Here is a 14,538-nt window from a genome sequence, read left to right on the forward strand (position 1 = left end):
CTAAAACTATTCTTCAGTGCCTGACATAGAGCTATTTTTTATTTTTATTTGCATTAATTAAATATTACCATATATATATAACTTACAATAATATTTTATTTTGCATAAATCATGTAAAAAAATCCATAGATAATTATTAATTATATTAATGTTATTTTACTCATTATCAGGCACTGGAGGACATTTCAAGCTTCAAAATGACACCAATATCTTCTTGGTATCACCATATTTGACTGAGATATCATGTTTTAAAGAATTAAATATTCTAAAATTACTATTTACAGGAAATGAGCCACAAAATTTCAGAGTCTAGAAGACTCCATCATCATATGTGACCCCTTAAGCAGCTTCATGTTGGTCCAGTTTCAGCTTCTTTGTGCCTCTCAAATACCTCCGCCTTGTTTTAACTTCAGGTGTTAAATGCTTTTTTTTTTTTTTTTTTTTTTGGTATTTTTGTCCAAATTTCCATTGTTGCAACAAATCCTGCGATGGTGTTTGTCCCAGGGTTTATGCCCATCCTCCTCAGAATTGTAATTTCTACTTTTGGACTCTTATTAAAATGACGTACAACATCACTGACACACAAATTTACAGTTTTATGACTAACAGTAAAAGATTATAAATTACTTCTTTATGTAAAAAAGTTTTTTCAATCTAATGATCATGCCCAGATATCTATGCATCTATTTCGGGACTAGAAAGAAGTTTATTTTACAAGCAATGCTGGACGAGGAGATTGACTGCTACGAAGATCACTCCAAAAGTAGCCTAAGTGACCGTGGCAGATGACGCAGCATTTTGGAAAATGGGACTTATCTGAAAAACCATAAGGCAAAAATCGAAAATTCTTATATCAAATTAAAGGGGAGAAAATTCTCTATTAAAATAGTTATATTTTGAAAATTCTAATTTTTCATCATTTTTTTGCGTTTTGTATTATTAGCTGTTACACATTGAAATTTGTCTAGGTGAGTTGATTTAAATATGTGTTGGTATTATAATTTATTCATATATACCAATGTGAAAATCTGCAACAGTAATAATGACTGCTATTTAGTAGGCCAAATAATTGAATATATAATATGTTTACGGGTGTTTTCACAATCATCTGTCCTGATGACAAACGGCTAAAAATGCAATTTTTCTGCTTTACATTGTATAAGAATCGTTTTTTTTTTCCTATCACGTTACGATCTCACTCCATCGTTTCAGCGGACGACCCAAAGATCTTGTTCCTTAAGGGCGGTAATTTAGTGCTTCGCGTGGTATCCTTCTTCTAGGCATCCTGAGTATATGCAATTTCCATTTCTGTCTATAAGTTTGAATTTTCTCTAAAATGGGGTCAATATTTAATTCTTTCAAAATATCCTAATTTTTCTTCTTGCCTAGTGTAGATTAGCCACCAGTTCTTCTTAAAAAATTTCTTTTCATTAGCAGTGATTCGCTGTTCAAATTTACGTATGGTCCAAGCTTCACTTCCTTACATGAGAACAGGTCTCGCCAATGATTTATAGACTTTAATTCTAGTATATTTTTATACAAAACAAGGTTTGAAAATGTTATTAATGTTATTCATTGCATAGTTAAAGTAATTCAGTTTTATAGAAATATCATTCTCTTGTTCATAGATCAAATGATAACCCAAATATTTAAAACATGAGACCTGTTCTCCAGATTTATTTTAAAGGCAAATTTTGCTGCGACGATTTTTTTCGATTAATCCCGTTACTTGAGTTTTATTAATTGAAATTTCCATTCCGTATTGCTAAAAAATGAGTTGTAATTGGAAAGCAGGCCATCTTCAGAATCTACTAATAATATTACATTTGTAAACAGTAATACAACTAACTTTAAATTTCTATTGATGTTCAAATTACCATGTTTTGTTCTTTTCCAGTTTCTAATCATATGATCCATGTTTATATAGTAAATAGTATTGGGGACAGGCTACAGCCTTGTCGAACACCTTGATTAACTTAATTGATTTCCACTCAGTTTGGTTGTTTCCAGTACATACTGAAATTTAATTTTCACAATATAAATTATAGGTTGCATTTATTAATTGGTTTGGAACATTATTTTTTTCAGAATTTCAAATAACTTTTTTCTATTAACTTTATCAAAAGCCTTTTTAAAATCGATAAAAGCCTAATATGTATCTTTATTAAACACTTTTTGTATTCCTATTATCATTTTAAAGTAAAGAATCCATCAGCTCATGATCTACCTTTCCGGAATCCACCTTGTTCTTCCAGTAATTTGGTTTCATAAAATGTATATAATTTTTTTTTTTAAGTTTTGTGTAAATTTTATATCCTGAATTTAGAACTCTAATACTGCTGTAATTTTCACAGTCATTCCTATCTCCTTTTTCCTTGATTTTCCATCCAGCTTTTACTGTACTGAGACTTGAAAGCAACTGCATAATAATTGTATTGTTATTTATTCTTGTTCATTAAAAATAACCTTTTGCACATTCAAATCTGTTACATAAACATCAAAGACATGTAATATTTAATAGAATTAATACATGATTGAATTCCGAAGTGATCTTACATCTGTCATTGTGATTGAATTTTCAGTTAGTTTTATTCCTGTGTATATTTGTAATCGTAATTACAGAATGGTATTACTACAATTGTTAACGGATAGATAAACAAGGTAGCACTTTTATCAGATGAATTGTGTAGAAAGTGCGTTGAAAGTGTGTCTTTACCTTAAAAGATATTTGAAACATTATAATTGCATGAGTCTAATGCTTGGCTACTTATAAATCTAGGTAAGTCACTATACCTGTAATCATTGTTCAATATTTACAAACATTTTCATGCACTAGAAAGAAATGCATGTTAAACTTATAGATATAAAACCTCCTAAAAACCTTTTCTTCACAATTGAGTCATGTGCAGAAGTAGATTGTCAATGATCAATGATGAGTTTTATTGATTAATATAGCTTTGAATTCCAAAAACCACTAAATTTCAAGTAAATTGCTTGTTAAAATTCAGTGTCAGGTTCAAGATCCCCTCTATCCACCATTAATGTCTTTCACAATCCTTCAGTTTGTGTTGAAGTGCTTATAGGAGATTTTTAATCTATAGCATTCGTATATCTGGACTTTTTCTGTAGTTAGATTATACAGGTAGAGTTACAGCAATGTAGAATCAGCTAAAAATGATGCTGTTTTATATTAAAACATTGAAACTGAAGCAGCTGGTTTATGACATGTGGTTTACAGTGAATATTTTTACATATTGCACATATGATGAACTTATTGCAATTTACAAATGATAAAGATATTCAGAAACCTACTCAATTGCAACATATTGCAACAGCTGTCACTGTGGTGAACTTACAACTTTTTTCCCCTACTTGCAACAATCCTAGAGTACAGCATAACGATTTTCTCTTGTAAATTTATTTGTATTATAGTTATTATAAATTATAATGCATTCAGCTTATTCATGAAATGGTGTATAAGGTTCTTTCTGCAGTGTCAATCTACGAGTCTCCTCTTAACCTGGTAGGAGATTCATACATATGACATGAGGAGGTGCATGCAGTCGAAATCACTGCACTGCCAGTACTGAAAATATATTAAACTGAACTTACTAATTTTTGCTTGAGCGTTTTGTCTCGTGATATATATATATATATATATATATATATATATATATATATATATATATTATTTTAAACAATGCAAGATTTTTTAAACGTTTTATTACATTTGCGCATTACATTTTCTTCTGTTTCAAAAGTTAATTCCTGTATTTATTTTTTCTTTACTGCAAAAATCTAAATTCCAGCTACACAATGGTTGAATTAAAAAAAATATAAGATCTACTCAAAAAAATATATATATATACAGGGTGTTTAAAAATACGGGGCATAATTTCAGGTATGTATTTCTCATATGTAGACAATCAAAATAGTTCATTACAACATGTGTCCGGAAATGTTTTATTTCAGAGTTATGGCCTTCACAACATTGAAATTCACCGGAATGTTTTTCTTTCCGCAGGTCGTTGCCGTCAAAAGAGACATTAAGAGGGCACTCTGACAGCTCATTCCGAGGCGAAGGTTACATTCAGTGTTGTGTAATTGTTAGACAGTGTGACATGTAATCAAATCAAGAGCTGGCAGAGATACAATTCATGTACGGTAAGGCGGATGGCAATGCTGCGCTGGCTCGTCGTTTGTACCAGGAGAGGTACCCACAGCGACAATGTCCAGATCGGAAGACATTTGTACGTCTCCATTACCGTCTGTGCGAGTATGGAAAATTTAACTCTCCTGGTTTGGGAAGGGGACGACCAAGATCTACAACTCCAGAAGTACAGGGGCAGATTCTGGAGGCTGTGAACATGACTCCTTCTATCAGCACACGAAGGGTAGCTTTGCAAGTCAATGTTCCTCATACGACTGTCTGGAGACTGTTGAAAGAGTATCAATTGTATCCTTATCATTTGCAACTTGTACAGGCCCTGTCACCAGCAGATTACCATGCACAAGTTAGGTTCTGTCAGTGGTTCTTGCAGCAGTGTGGTGTAAATCCGAACTTTCCTGCCTTAGTATTATTTACAGATGAAGCACAGTTCATACGAGGTGGCATAACAAATTTCCACAATCAGCATGTATGGGCGTATGAAAACCCACTTGCAACTGTTCCATCTCATCACCAGGTGCGGTTCTCCCTCAACATGTGGGCCGGTATCATTGGTGATCGATTAGTTGGACCCCATGTACTTGTAAACAGACTTACACAAACTTCCTGGAAAACACCATACCTCATGCTTTAGAAGACGCTCCACTGATCAATCGTCAACACATTCACTTCTTGCATGATGGCGCTCCTGCACACTTCAGTCGTACGGCTCGCCGGTACTTGGATCGAAGGTTTCCTGATCGATGGATAGGTAGAGGTGGCCCAATTGCTTGGCCTCCACGCTCACCTGATCTGAACCCTCTCGATTTCTATTTGTGGGGCCATTGAAAATCATTGGTTTATTCGTCTCCGGTGCCTGATTTGGAATCCCTTCGGAATCGAATTGTGGCATGTTCTGAGGACATACGCAATACTCCTGGAGTTTGGGATCATGTTCGCAGGTCAATGAGACATCGATGTGAGGTCTGTATTCAAGCAGGAGGTGGACATTTTGAACATCTTCTGCAATGACAACGAGCGGCGGAAAGAAAAACGTTCCGGTGATTTTCAATGTTGTGAAGCCCATAACTCGGAAATGAAGCATTTCCGGACACATGTTGTAATGAACTATTTTGATTGTCTACATGTGGGAAATACATACCTGAAATTATGCCCCGTATTTTTGAAACACCCTGTATATATAAAGCAAATTTTAACATAACTTACTTAGCAATCCTGATTAAAATAATAATTCGGTAAGGGCAGAGGGTTGTATTTTTTTTTTTAACTTTTTTCCTATTTGGTGTAAAATATTATTTTTTTGTATGTAGAGAGCTCATAGCTGTAGCAACTCAACCAAAAATAAATATTTTGAAAAAAAAATTATTTGGGGGCCCAGATTGGAAAAAAATATACCCAATGCAGGATTCTACTAAAACCGATATATCTAAACCATTTTTAAAGGTAGATTCATCCAGTTTTTGCAATGTACTTGCAAAAGCATGTTCTACAAACTGTCTGTAACAGAATTTTGATATTTGTTCCTACGTTTGTAAAATAAACAATTAAAATTTAATAACACTTTTCTGATTTCCTTTCCTGCAAACAAGCGGACGTTGTTTTAAAATGAAATCAACTAATAAAATTCTGTTACAGAGAAAAGTTTCCTAATAGTCTAAAGAGTGTGTGTTCTAAATTTCATGCATATATCTTTAATAGTTCAGAAGTTATATCCATTTTTGTCTGACAATGTAGCAAAAAAATGAAGTTACCGTAAACGATAAAAGGGACCGTATGATTTAAAAATCCATAGCGCAGGAAGTTTAAAAATGGCGTCTCAACATCCGATAAGGGCACAAATACACACGTAATGTTAAGCAATGCATTCCACACATATCAAAGAGTATTTTAAAGAAAAAAAATTTTGTTTGTTTTTTTTTTTTTTTTTTTTATTCAATTTACCGGAAACAACAATAAAAAGGGCGAGTGATTTAAAAATGCATGACGCAGAAAGTTTAAAAATGGCGTCTCAACATCTGATAAAGGCATAAATACCCACAAAATATTATGCTATGCTTTCCACACATATCACAGAGTATTTTAAAGAATTTTTTTCTAATTTGCTCATTTTTCACCAAAAAATAGCATCCTCTTCCCTTAATCTCTGACTTGATTACGAGGAAATCTGAAATAGGGGATTCTTAAACATTGTACGGAACAGGCAGAGCTGTTCAAATAAACGGTAAAATCTCCCAAAAATTAAACAATAAAAAAATGACAGCAGCTAAAAATGTCAAAAGGCAATATAGATGGTAATTTCCGTCAGAAAACCCGTCAAAGCCATCCTTTCCCCGTCCGCTACGTTACATTCCGTCAGTTTTGACGGCATTTCCGTCCAGTTGGCGACAATGTATACTAGACAGTAACATCCAGTGTCGCCAACTGGACGGAAATGCCTTCAAAACTGAGGAATTTCAACGTAGCGGACCGGAAAAGAATGGCTTTGACGGGTGACGGATTTTCTGGCGGAAATTACGATTTGCATCACCTTTTGACTTTTTTAGCTGGTGTCATTTTAATTGTTTAATTTTTAGGGGATTTTACTATTTCTTTGAACAGCCCTGCCGGTGCCGTACCATGTTATTTTTATTTTAATCAAGATTAATAAGTAAGCTGTGTTAAAATTTGCTTTTTATTTGTATATAGGTGTAGTGAATGGGTCTTATTATTTTTATTTAATTTTGACGGATTCTGACGGGTTTCTAGGTGTTAAAGTGACGGGGATATAAATTAAGTGTTGGCCACACTGGTGATATCACGGCATACTTGATATAGCGAATATGGATTATTGAAGTTGCAATATTAGGCCTCTTACTTTGTGTTAATATTGGACGTGGAAAATTGTTAAGTGACATTTAACAAGACGTATATAATTACATTAGTTTCCTCCACAAAGGGCAATTATTTATTGCTACATTGTATTCTATATAGGCCATGATATCTTCAAAAACTGACTTTATATCATACTGCGACCGTCGGGCCTAAACTTGGGTATAAATAAAGAATGATGTCACATTCCGAGGTAGCTATACTACGCTGGTTTATTGTGAATGGAACCAATGTGTGGTTTAGTGTTATTTTTTAGTATTCATTTGTCTACAGTTCTTGCGAAAATTTAGTATTTGAACAACACTTATTTTCGTTAAGTTATTACCATGCCTACGAAGTGTTGTGTTCCTCGATGTAGGTCAAACTATAACACTACGACCGACGGTTACGTAACTGTGTATTCTTTTCCAAGAGACCCGGACAGAAGAGAACAATGGCTGCGTGCCATTCACAGGGACAATTTTCAGCCTGGCGCTACTTCCGCCGTGTGCATCAAACACTTTTCGGAAGAACATATTGTGCGAGAAGATAGGGCAGTTCGAAGCGACGGTAGCGTCCTTATACTGCGAAGGGAAATACCTAAACTCACAGATGATGCAGTCCCTTCAAAATTCCCGAATCAGCCATCGTATATGTCCTCAATATATAAACAAAAATGCGAAGGACTACAAGAAAGACGAAAAGAAGAAGAGACGGAAGATGAAGACGCGTTTAGGAAGTGGGTGACAGATGATGTGATTTCAGATTTTAACATGTTCAAAAGTAGAATCCAAAATATGAAAATTGATGGGTTTACGGTAATAATAAATGACATGGAAGTTGTATTTTTAAAAATTGACTGTACTTCTGAAGTGCCAAAAATTATTGTGAGTTTAAAAATAAATAACGAACTCAGAATTATTAACATTAGTCACAACGATATTCCCATTTCTAGTTCTAAATTGGACTGGCTGCTTGGCAGTGATAAGGTAATGGATAAGTGGTCTAAATTCGATACTCTTCTGAATCATTTGAAGTCCTACAACATTCGGAGTATGTCACCAAACGAAAAACTTGAACTAGCTTCGAACCTGTTGGGCAGCTGTTGCAATGAAATTGACGAAAGTTTTGGAATATATAGTAAGGTTAAGTTTTTGAAGGAGCAAGTGTCACTGTTAAGAACAAAAGCGCCGAAATATTCAACTGACACTTTAGACTGGGCATCATTGAATTATTTTTCAAATCCATCAGCCTACAGACGATTATGGAGTTCCAAGGTGCTCACTATTCCTCATCCTGAATATCTAAGACAACTATCCCACTCCCTGAGTCCAGAAAGCATACATTGCGATTATTTGAAACATCTGTCAGAAAAAGCTAAGACATTAGAAGACCACGAGAAAGTTGTTAACTTAATATTGGAGGAAACTGATGTAAAATCTGCAGATAAACTACAACCTGCTAGTACAGTGCAAGCATTTGTTATTACGTCACTTCTGTCGAACAATAAAGACATAGTACGTCTTTTTCCCGGAAGTAATTTGACTTCAGAAAAGCTTTACGAGTTCACGTTATCAATTCTAGACTTTCTGAATCAGTGCGGATTTCGAATTATCACTCTGATTTTGCACAACTATGGAGTCAACAGGAATATGGTAGAGAAATTATGTAATGGACAATTAACTTCCACTTTCAAAAATCCCTTCAATATAAATGAAGATATTTTCATTCTCTTTGACAAGTTTCATTTACTCAAATCTATTCGAAATAACAGGTTGAATGGAAAGGACAATTATAAATCACTTCTGATACCTGCGGGAAGAATGTCTATATTTTCATCAGAAAGAATAGCGGTAGAGGCAGCAACCATGTCGTCAACAGCAGTAGTAGCGTCAGCAGCGGCACCTCTACCAGTATCACCACCAATGGTAATAACAACAGAAGGAGCAGCAACACCAACCATGTCAGAAACAGCAGTGAGAGGAACACCATCCACAACAGGAATAGGTAGGTCCAAGAAAGCAAGGCTTGTTGGTTTGGGGAACTTCATCAAAATGATCAAAATATTGTCGGACTATTGTATCTGTGCCCTCGTAAGATATGCGAACTGAACCCTAATTCCTTCTCAGCTTCGGTAATTCATTTCTCTCCCTGCATTTCTATCCATGTCTCTTTCTCTCCCCCACTACTCACAATTTTGAGCCTTCTTGCAGGACAGTTTATTTGCACGTGCAGTCCAGTGTTGTCAATTCAGCATAACACTGTAGCAAGGAGTAACGAAAGAAATATTATTAAGCACGTACGTAATAGCATTTTGTGATGAAGAGAAACAAACAGGTCAATAGTTTCCCATAAATCAGGGAACTAAAAGAGTAGCTGCTATCACAGGTGAGGCTTATTTTATTTCAAATAATTACGTATTAAAATTGCTTACTTAACTAATACTAATAATACAACTTGTTTATTTAATTTATATAGGCAGGTCAGAGCACCTAATAAAGAAAATCAGAAGAGAGGAAGTCTGTGCAGGAGATGAAAAGCTAGAATCATCAGGGAAGAACAGACGAAGGGAACCTTTAATTCTTGTAGATGATATGAACCGATGTATTTTAAGGAGAAAGATACAAGAATTTTATATCGTGTAGAATAAAGTTCCGACATTAAAGAAATTACTGAAGCTTGCGAGAGAAGCAATAATTTCCAAGGTTGGAGAGAAACGCTAGAGAAAGTGATTCGAGACGTGTGATTTAGGTTTAAAAATTTAGAAATACAAGATGTATTTTGATTGAAAGAAATGATATTGTAGCATGGAGGACCAGTTATTTATGACACCGTTTGACGGAAGTATGGCGACGTCCCTATTAGGCAAGGTTCATTTCCTGCTGTTTGACGTGGTGGGAGAAAAGCGGGTGGAATGGAGTGTGTACAGGCGTTAACTTTTCCAAGAACGACGACAGCGCTGAAGGGGCACAGATCCGATGGTCCGACAATAAATATAAAACTTTCTCAATCATTATCAAGTAATGTAGGCCTATTATATCCAGCTTCAATAGCCAGGCAAAATGGTGCATATGCACGAAGACTGACAAAAAAAAAATCTAACAGCAATTGGCTATAACTTTTTTGAACACTTACTGTATAATAAAATGAAACAAGATATAATTGCCAGTGTTTCAGAAGCAACGAAAAAACTGTAGATTTGAACGTAAAATAGGTAACCGTGTTTTTAAATGATATTCCATGAATAAATTTCCTGCATCTGGTTCTTTGGAGAACGACGCGTTAGTCACCTGCGTATATCAGTCTGTTGAACTGTTTGCCTGCTGATCTGAATTTGCTCTGGAGCTTGGTTTCGAGTCCCTCTTGGGCTGATTACTGGGTTGTTTTTTTCCAACCCTAAGGCGAATATCAATCTACTGCGAATCCTTGGCCTTATCTCGCCAAATAACATCTCGCTATCACCAATTTCATCGACGCTAAATAACTTCGTAGTTCATACAGCGTCGTTAAGGGTGCTATTCATAGACATTTCTCTAATCCACGATACGAGCGTGCTAAACTAGCCCCGGCTATCGAGTGATTACTTGTACAGGATTCATATCATATCATACCGCTAACACTGGTTTATGAATACGAAAAACGTTAGTTCGCTAAAAATGTCTATGAATATGGCCCTAAGTAACTTAATAATAAAAAAAAAGAATGACGCATTTTTTTGTTTTCTTAACTCTTGTTTTTCTGTACTAACAGTAGCAATAATATTGTAATATATAGCTAATCGGCGATGTATGCAATGGAGGGGGAAAGAAACTGGCTACCTTACCCCATTATTTCATGGCCTAGTTGTCTCATAAGTGATGCAATGCTAGTATCATTTTTGAGGTTTAAACCTGTTTTCGGACAGCTGACTAAACAACAACCACCTCCATTAAATTGAAGAGAAATGCCTTGCTCTCATGGCTTTCGCATTTGACGCTACGATTCACTCAAATCAAGATACAACTTTTGTAGTAAAGAACATCCAGAAACTTCCTGCGTGAATTTCATTGCTACTTTGCGTTGTATTACACGTCGTCTCATAGTAGGGAAATTTATTTAATTCTTTGCACACAAATACAAATTGGATTCTTGAAGATGTATTTACATAATATAGAAGTTTGTATGCTGTGGTAAGTAAACTCTGTTACCTTATAGTTGTACTGCTAGTATAACATATCTTTGTGATTACCACAGTCTAATATATACAGTCACGAAGCTCAATATGTAGTAAATATGCATCCATAGTTAGTTGCTAACGATTAGGATCGCTAATATCGCCTCATTACAGACAATGCGAAATAGTACTTGCACAGTCTTTTGTTCCTAGCACCCTCACAACTCAAGCTTCTTGACTGTATATAGACTGTGGTGATTACTGTCTTTGAGACAATGTCAGTCTTCAATTCTTCATCTTTGTTAGTAACGTAAATACTGTAAAATTTCCCTAGAATCTAATGATCATAACATCTTCTCAGGTACATATTCGTTTGTGTTTGGTGTGTGTACGTGCTCACCCACTCCGGGAATGTTGAATATTTAACAAATAGGCCTAAGCTAATAAATTTGTTAAAATAGCTCACGTATTGTGTGTAGGTTAACCCTGAACTGCATACCCTTTTTGACAGCTTTGGTTCTGTACTTTGAGTTACTAGTCACCCCACATTTTTTGGGCCTGTTGTGTACAATGGCTGTCTTATATTCTTTAGGGATAAGTTATGCAAGGATTGTTGGATCATGAAAAAATAAATTTGAATTTGGAAAGACAAATTAACTACATAAAATTACAACATTGCAGAATTTCTGAACTTAATAACTATAGTGGAAATGTCAATACTTGAAAATTGCTGATAACTGATCAACTATAAAATTATGATGTAACTTTTTTGATATTTAAAATATAGTGATTGGTCCACACCTGTGGAGTAACGGTCAGCGCGTCTGGGCGCGAAACCAGGTGGCCCGGGTTCGGTTCCCAGTTGGGGCGTGTTATCTAGTTGAGGTTTTTTCCGGGATTTTCCCTCAACCCAATACGAGCAAATGCTGGGTAACTTTCGGTGCTGGACCCCGGACTCATTTCACCGGCATTATCACCTTCATCTCATTCAGACGCTAAATAACCTAAGCTGTTGATAAAGCGTCGTAAAATAACCTACTAAAATAAAAAAATATAGTGATTGCTGGGAACACAATTATTTCTCACAAACGATTTTTAAAATTTATAACAAATAGTTGGGATAAATACTAATATATTACAGTTAGCTTACAAATTGGAGACGCCATTTTTAGAAGAGACATGTTTCTAATAATATTCCATAATTTGAAAGTAATCTTATAGTATTATTTTGAGGCTTGCAGGATAAGAACACCGTCATTTTGCATATCTACCACAGATATCTCCCCTGTGTTCTGAGCATGCCAGTTTGTTGCACATGTCGCCTGGGTGGCGCAGTTGGTATAGCGCTAGGCTAATATGCCCAAGGTTGCTGGTTCGATCCCGGCGCAGGTCTATGGCATAAAAGTGTGCTTAGATGCGACAGTCTCATGTCAGTAAATTTACTGGCATGTTAACTCTGCAGGACAAAATTCTGGCACACCAGCGACGCTGATTTAACCTTGGCAGTAGCGAGCGTCGTTAAATAAGATATAATTTTAAACTTTTTGTTGCACTTGGCAAAGATATTTTTATTGTCGATTTATTAATTTGTCCTACAGAATAATATCTGTGATATTGACAATTAACCCTTCTCCGGGCAACCAGGGTCCGTCGGACCCTGGCACTACTATTTTTGTGAACAAAATTAAAACTATAATTTCTACCTACTTGAAATTTCATGACTTTGTTAATTTCTGTGTTTTTTATAGTTAGGGAGAAGGAAAATATTGTAGTATTTTTCACAAATGTTCTAGAACACTTTTACTTCTTTACAGTCTTAACCGGGCATGCAGGGTCTATTGGTTTTTCTCACTTCGCAACGAGGTTTCACTATTTGAAACCATTCAGTGATGATCTGACGGCAATGGAAGGTTGGCAAAATTATTTCCGAAGCTCAACAACAATGACATTTAAAAAAATGGACCAAATATCCATTATAATAAATATAAATAAGTCTTTGTGAAGTTATGCTAGCCATAATACGGTGTAGTTTATAATAGAAAGAGTGACAATCTTTCACCTTTACTTTATTTTTATATGGGAGTAATTGTTATGGAAAAGCCGAAGAAAGTCAAAGAAACAAAGATACGGTCGTTAGATGTTACAGTATATTTGAATGCATCTTAGTTATGCTGTTATACTGAAGAGTTGTAATTAGGTCAAATATTCTGACAGACTCAGCGTTAAGTACTTGTGTGAAGAATCCATTCAGGATTTGCTTAGAGAACCTGACCTAAGAAAAGACATTCTAGCTACGAGCCAGGCGATAACGCCGATAATAGCAAATCTGATCATCAGAGTGAAAGATCAGAAGTTAGTAATCATCATTTAGAGCCACCATATGACCCTGAAACCCTCATGGTGAGGATCTATCTATCAATGAGAAAAGCAGTTATCACCAATGTGATCCACAAGAGGTTAGTGTCGACCGTCTAGAACTAGGATATGGCGGGAAGCATTTGTTCAAACTGCTAATTTCTTTGGTAAAGATGGCACCACGTGGAACTCTCAGCCTAGGGCTCACAATATTATCAAAAGGTCAATAAATAAAGTCACTCTTTCACCTGGGAAATCTATTGATGCCTTCAGTCTTTATACTGATTCAGTTATAAGTGACATAGATAAATAATCAAAAGGCTAAGCGGCTGTATTTAGAAAGAAATGTTGCACACCCATGGAAGTGTTGTAACGACACTGAATTGCGACCATTTTTCGGTCTACTAGTAACTGCAGGACACCTCAAGGCAAATTACACTAATTATGACATTCCATGGAGCAGCTTGTATGGTATTCCAGTATGGAGACCATGGGTCTCAAGAGATTCAAATCTTTGCTAGCGTTTACTTGCTTTGATGACAAAACAGGATCCATTTGCCGTGGGAAGGATAAGTTTGCCCTGGTTATAGATGTCTGGGAAAATGTGAATTCGAATTTTAAAAAAATATTAGGCCTATATTCCTTGTACTGATCTAACGGTTGATGAGCAACTTATTCCATTCCGTGGTAGATGTCCTTTCAAGGAATACATGCCATCAAAACCTGACAAATATGGCATGAAAGTATGGTGGGCTTGTGACTCCAAAACCTTCTATCCCCTAAATTGTCTGCCATACACCGGAAAAGAAAACTGTGTAAGGGTACACTCTGGAGCAGGTCGAAGGGTTGTAGAAACACTGTCTTATCAAAGAACAAACAGAAATGTAACTTGCGATAACTACTTTACTGACAAAGAACTCGTCATTAATAAGTACTTACACGCATCAGTTAATATGTGTATCTATTTCAGTCAGGCACTTCTACTGCGTCCATGTCCATATTTATTTTATATTTA

General features: G+C 35.5%; 1 protein-coding gene across 2 annotated transcripts in view; it reads left to right on the top strand.

Moving 5' to 3' along the window:
• The first annotated feature begins 6,988 nt into the window (after window positions 1-6,988).
• LOC138692040 (zinc finger protein 239-like) overlaps window positions 6,989-14,538 on the top strand; it is a 44,174-nt gene continuing 36,624 nt past the window's right edge. For both annotated transcript variants that reach the window (XM_069814872.1, XM_069814871.1), the window contains exon 1: window positions 6,989-9,022. In XM_069814872.1, coding sequence (XP_069670973.1) covers window positions 7,363-9,022 — 1,660 coding nt within the window. In that variant the 5' untranslated portion in view covers window positions 6,989-7,362. The remainder of the gene's footprint in view (window positions 9,023-14,538) is intronic.

This window comes from Periplaneta americana, chromosome 16, assembly GCF_040183065.1.
Source record: "Periplaneta americana isolate PAMFEO1 chromosome 16, P.americana_PAMFEO1_priV1, whole genome shotgun sequence".
Taxonomy (NCBI): domain Eukaryota; kingdom Metazoa; phylum Arthropoda; class Insecta; order Blattodea; family Blattidae; genus Periplaneta; species Periplaneta americana.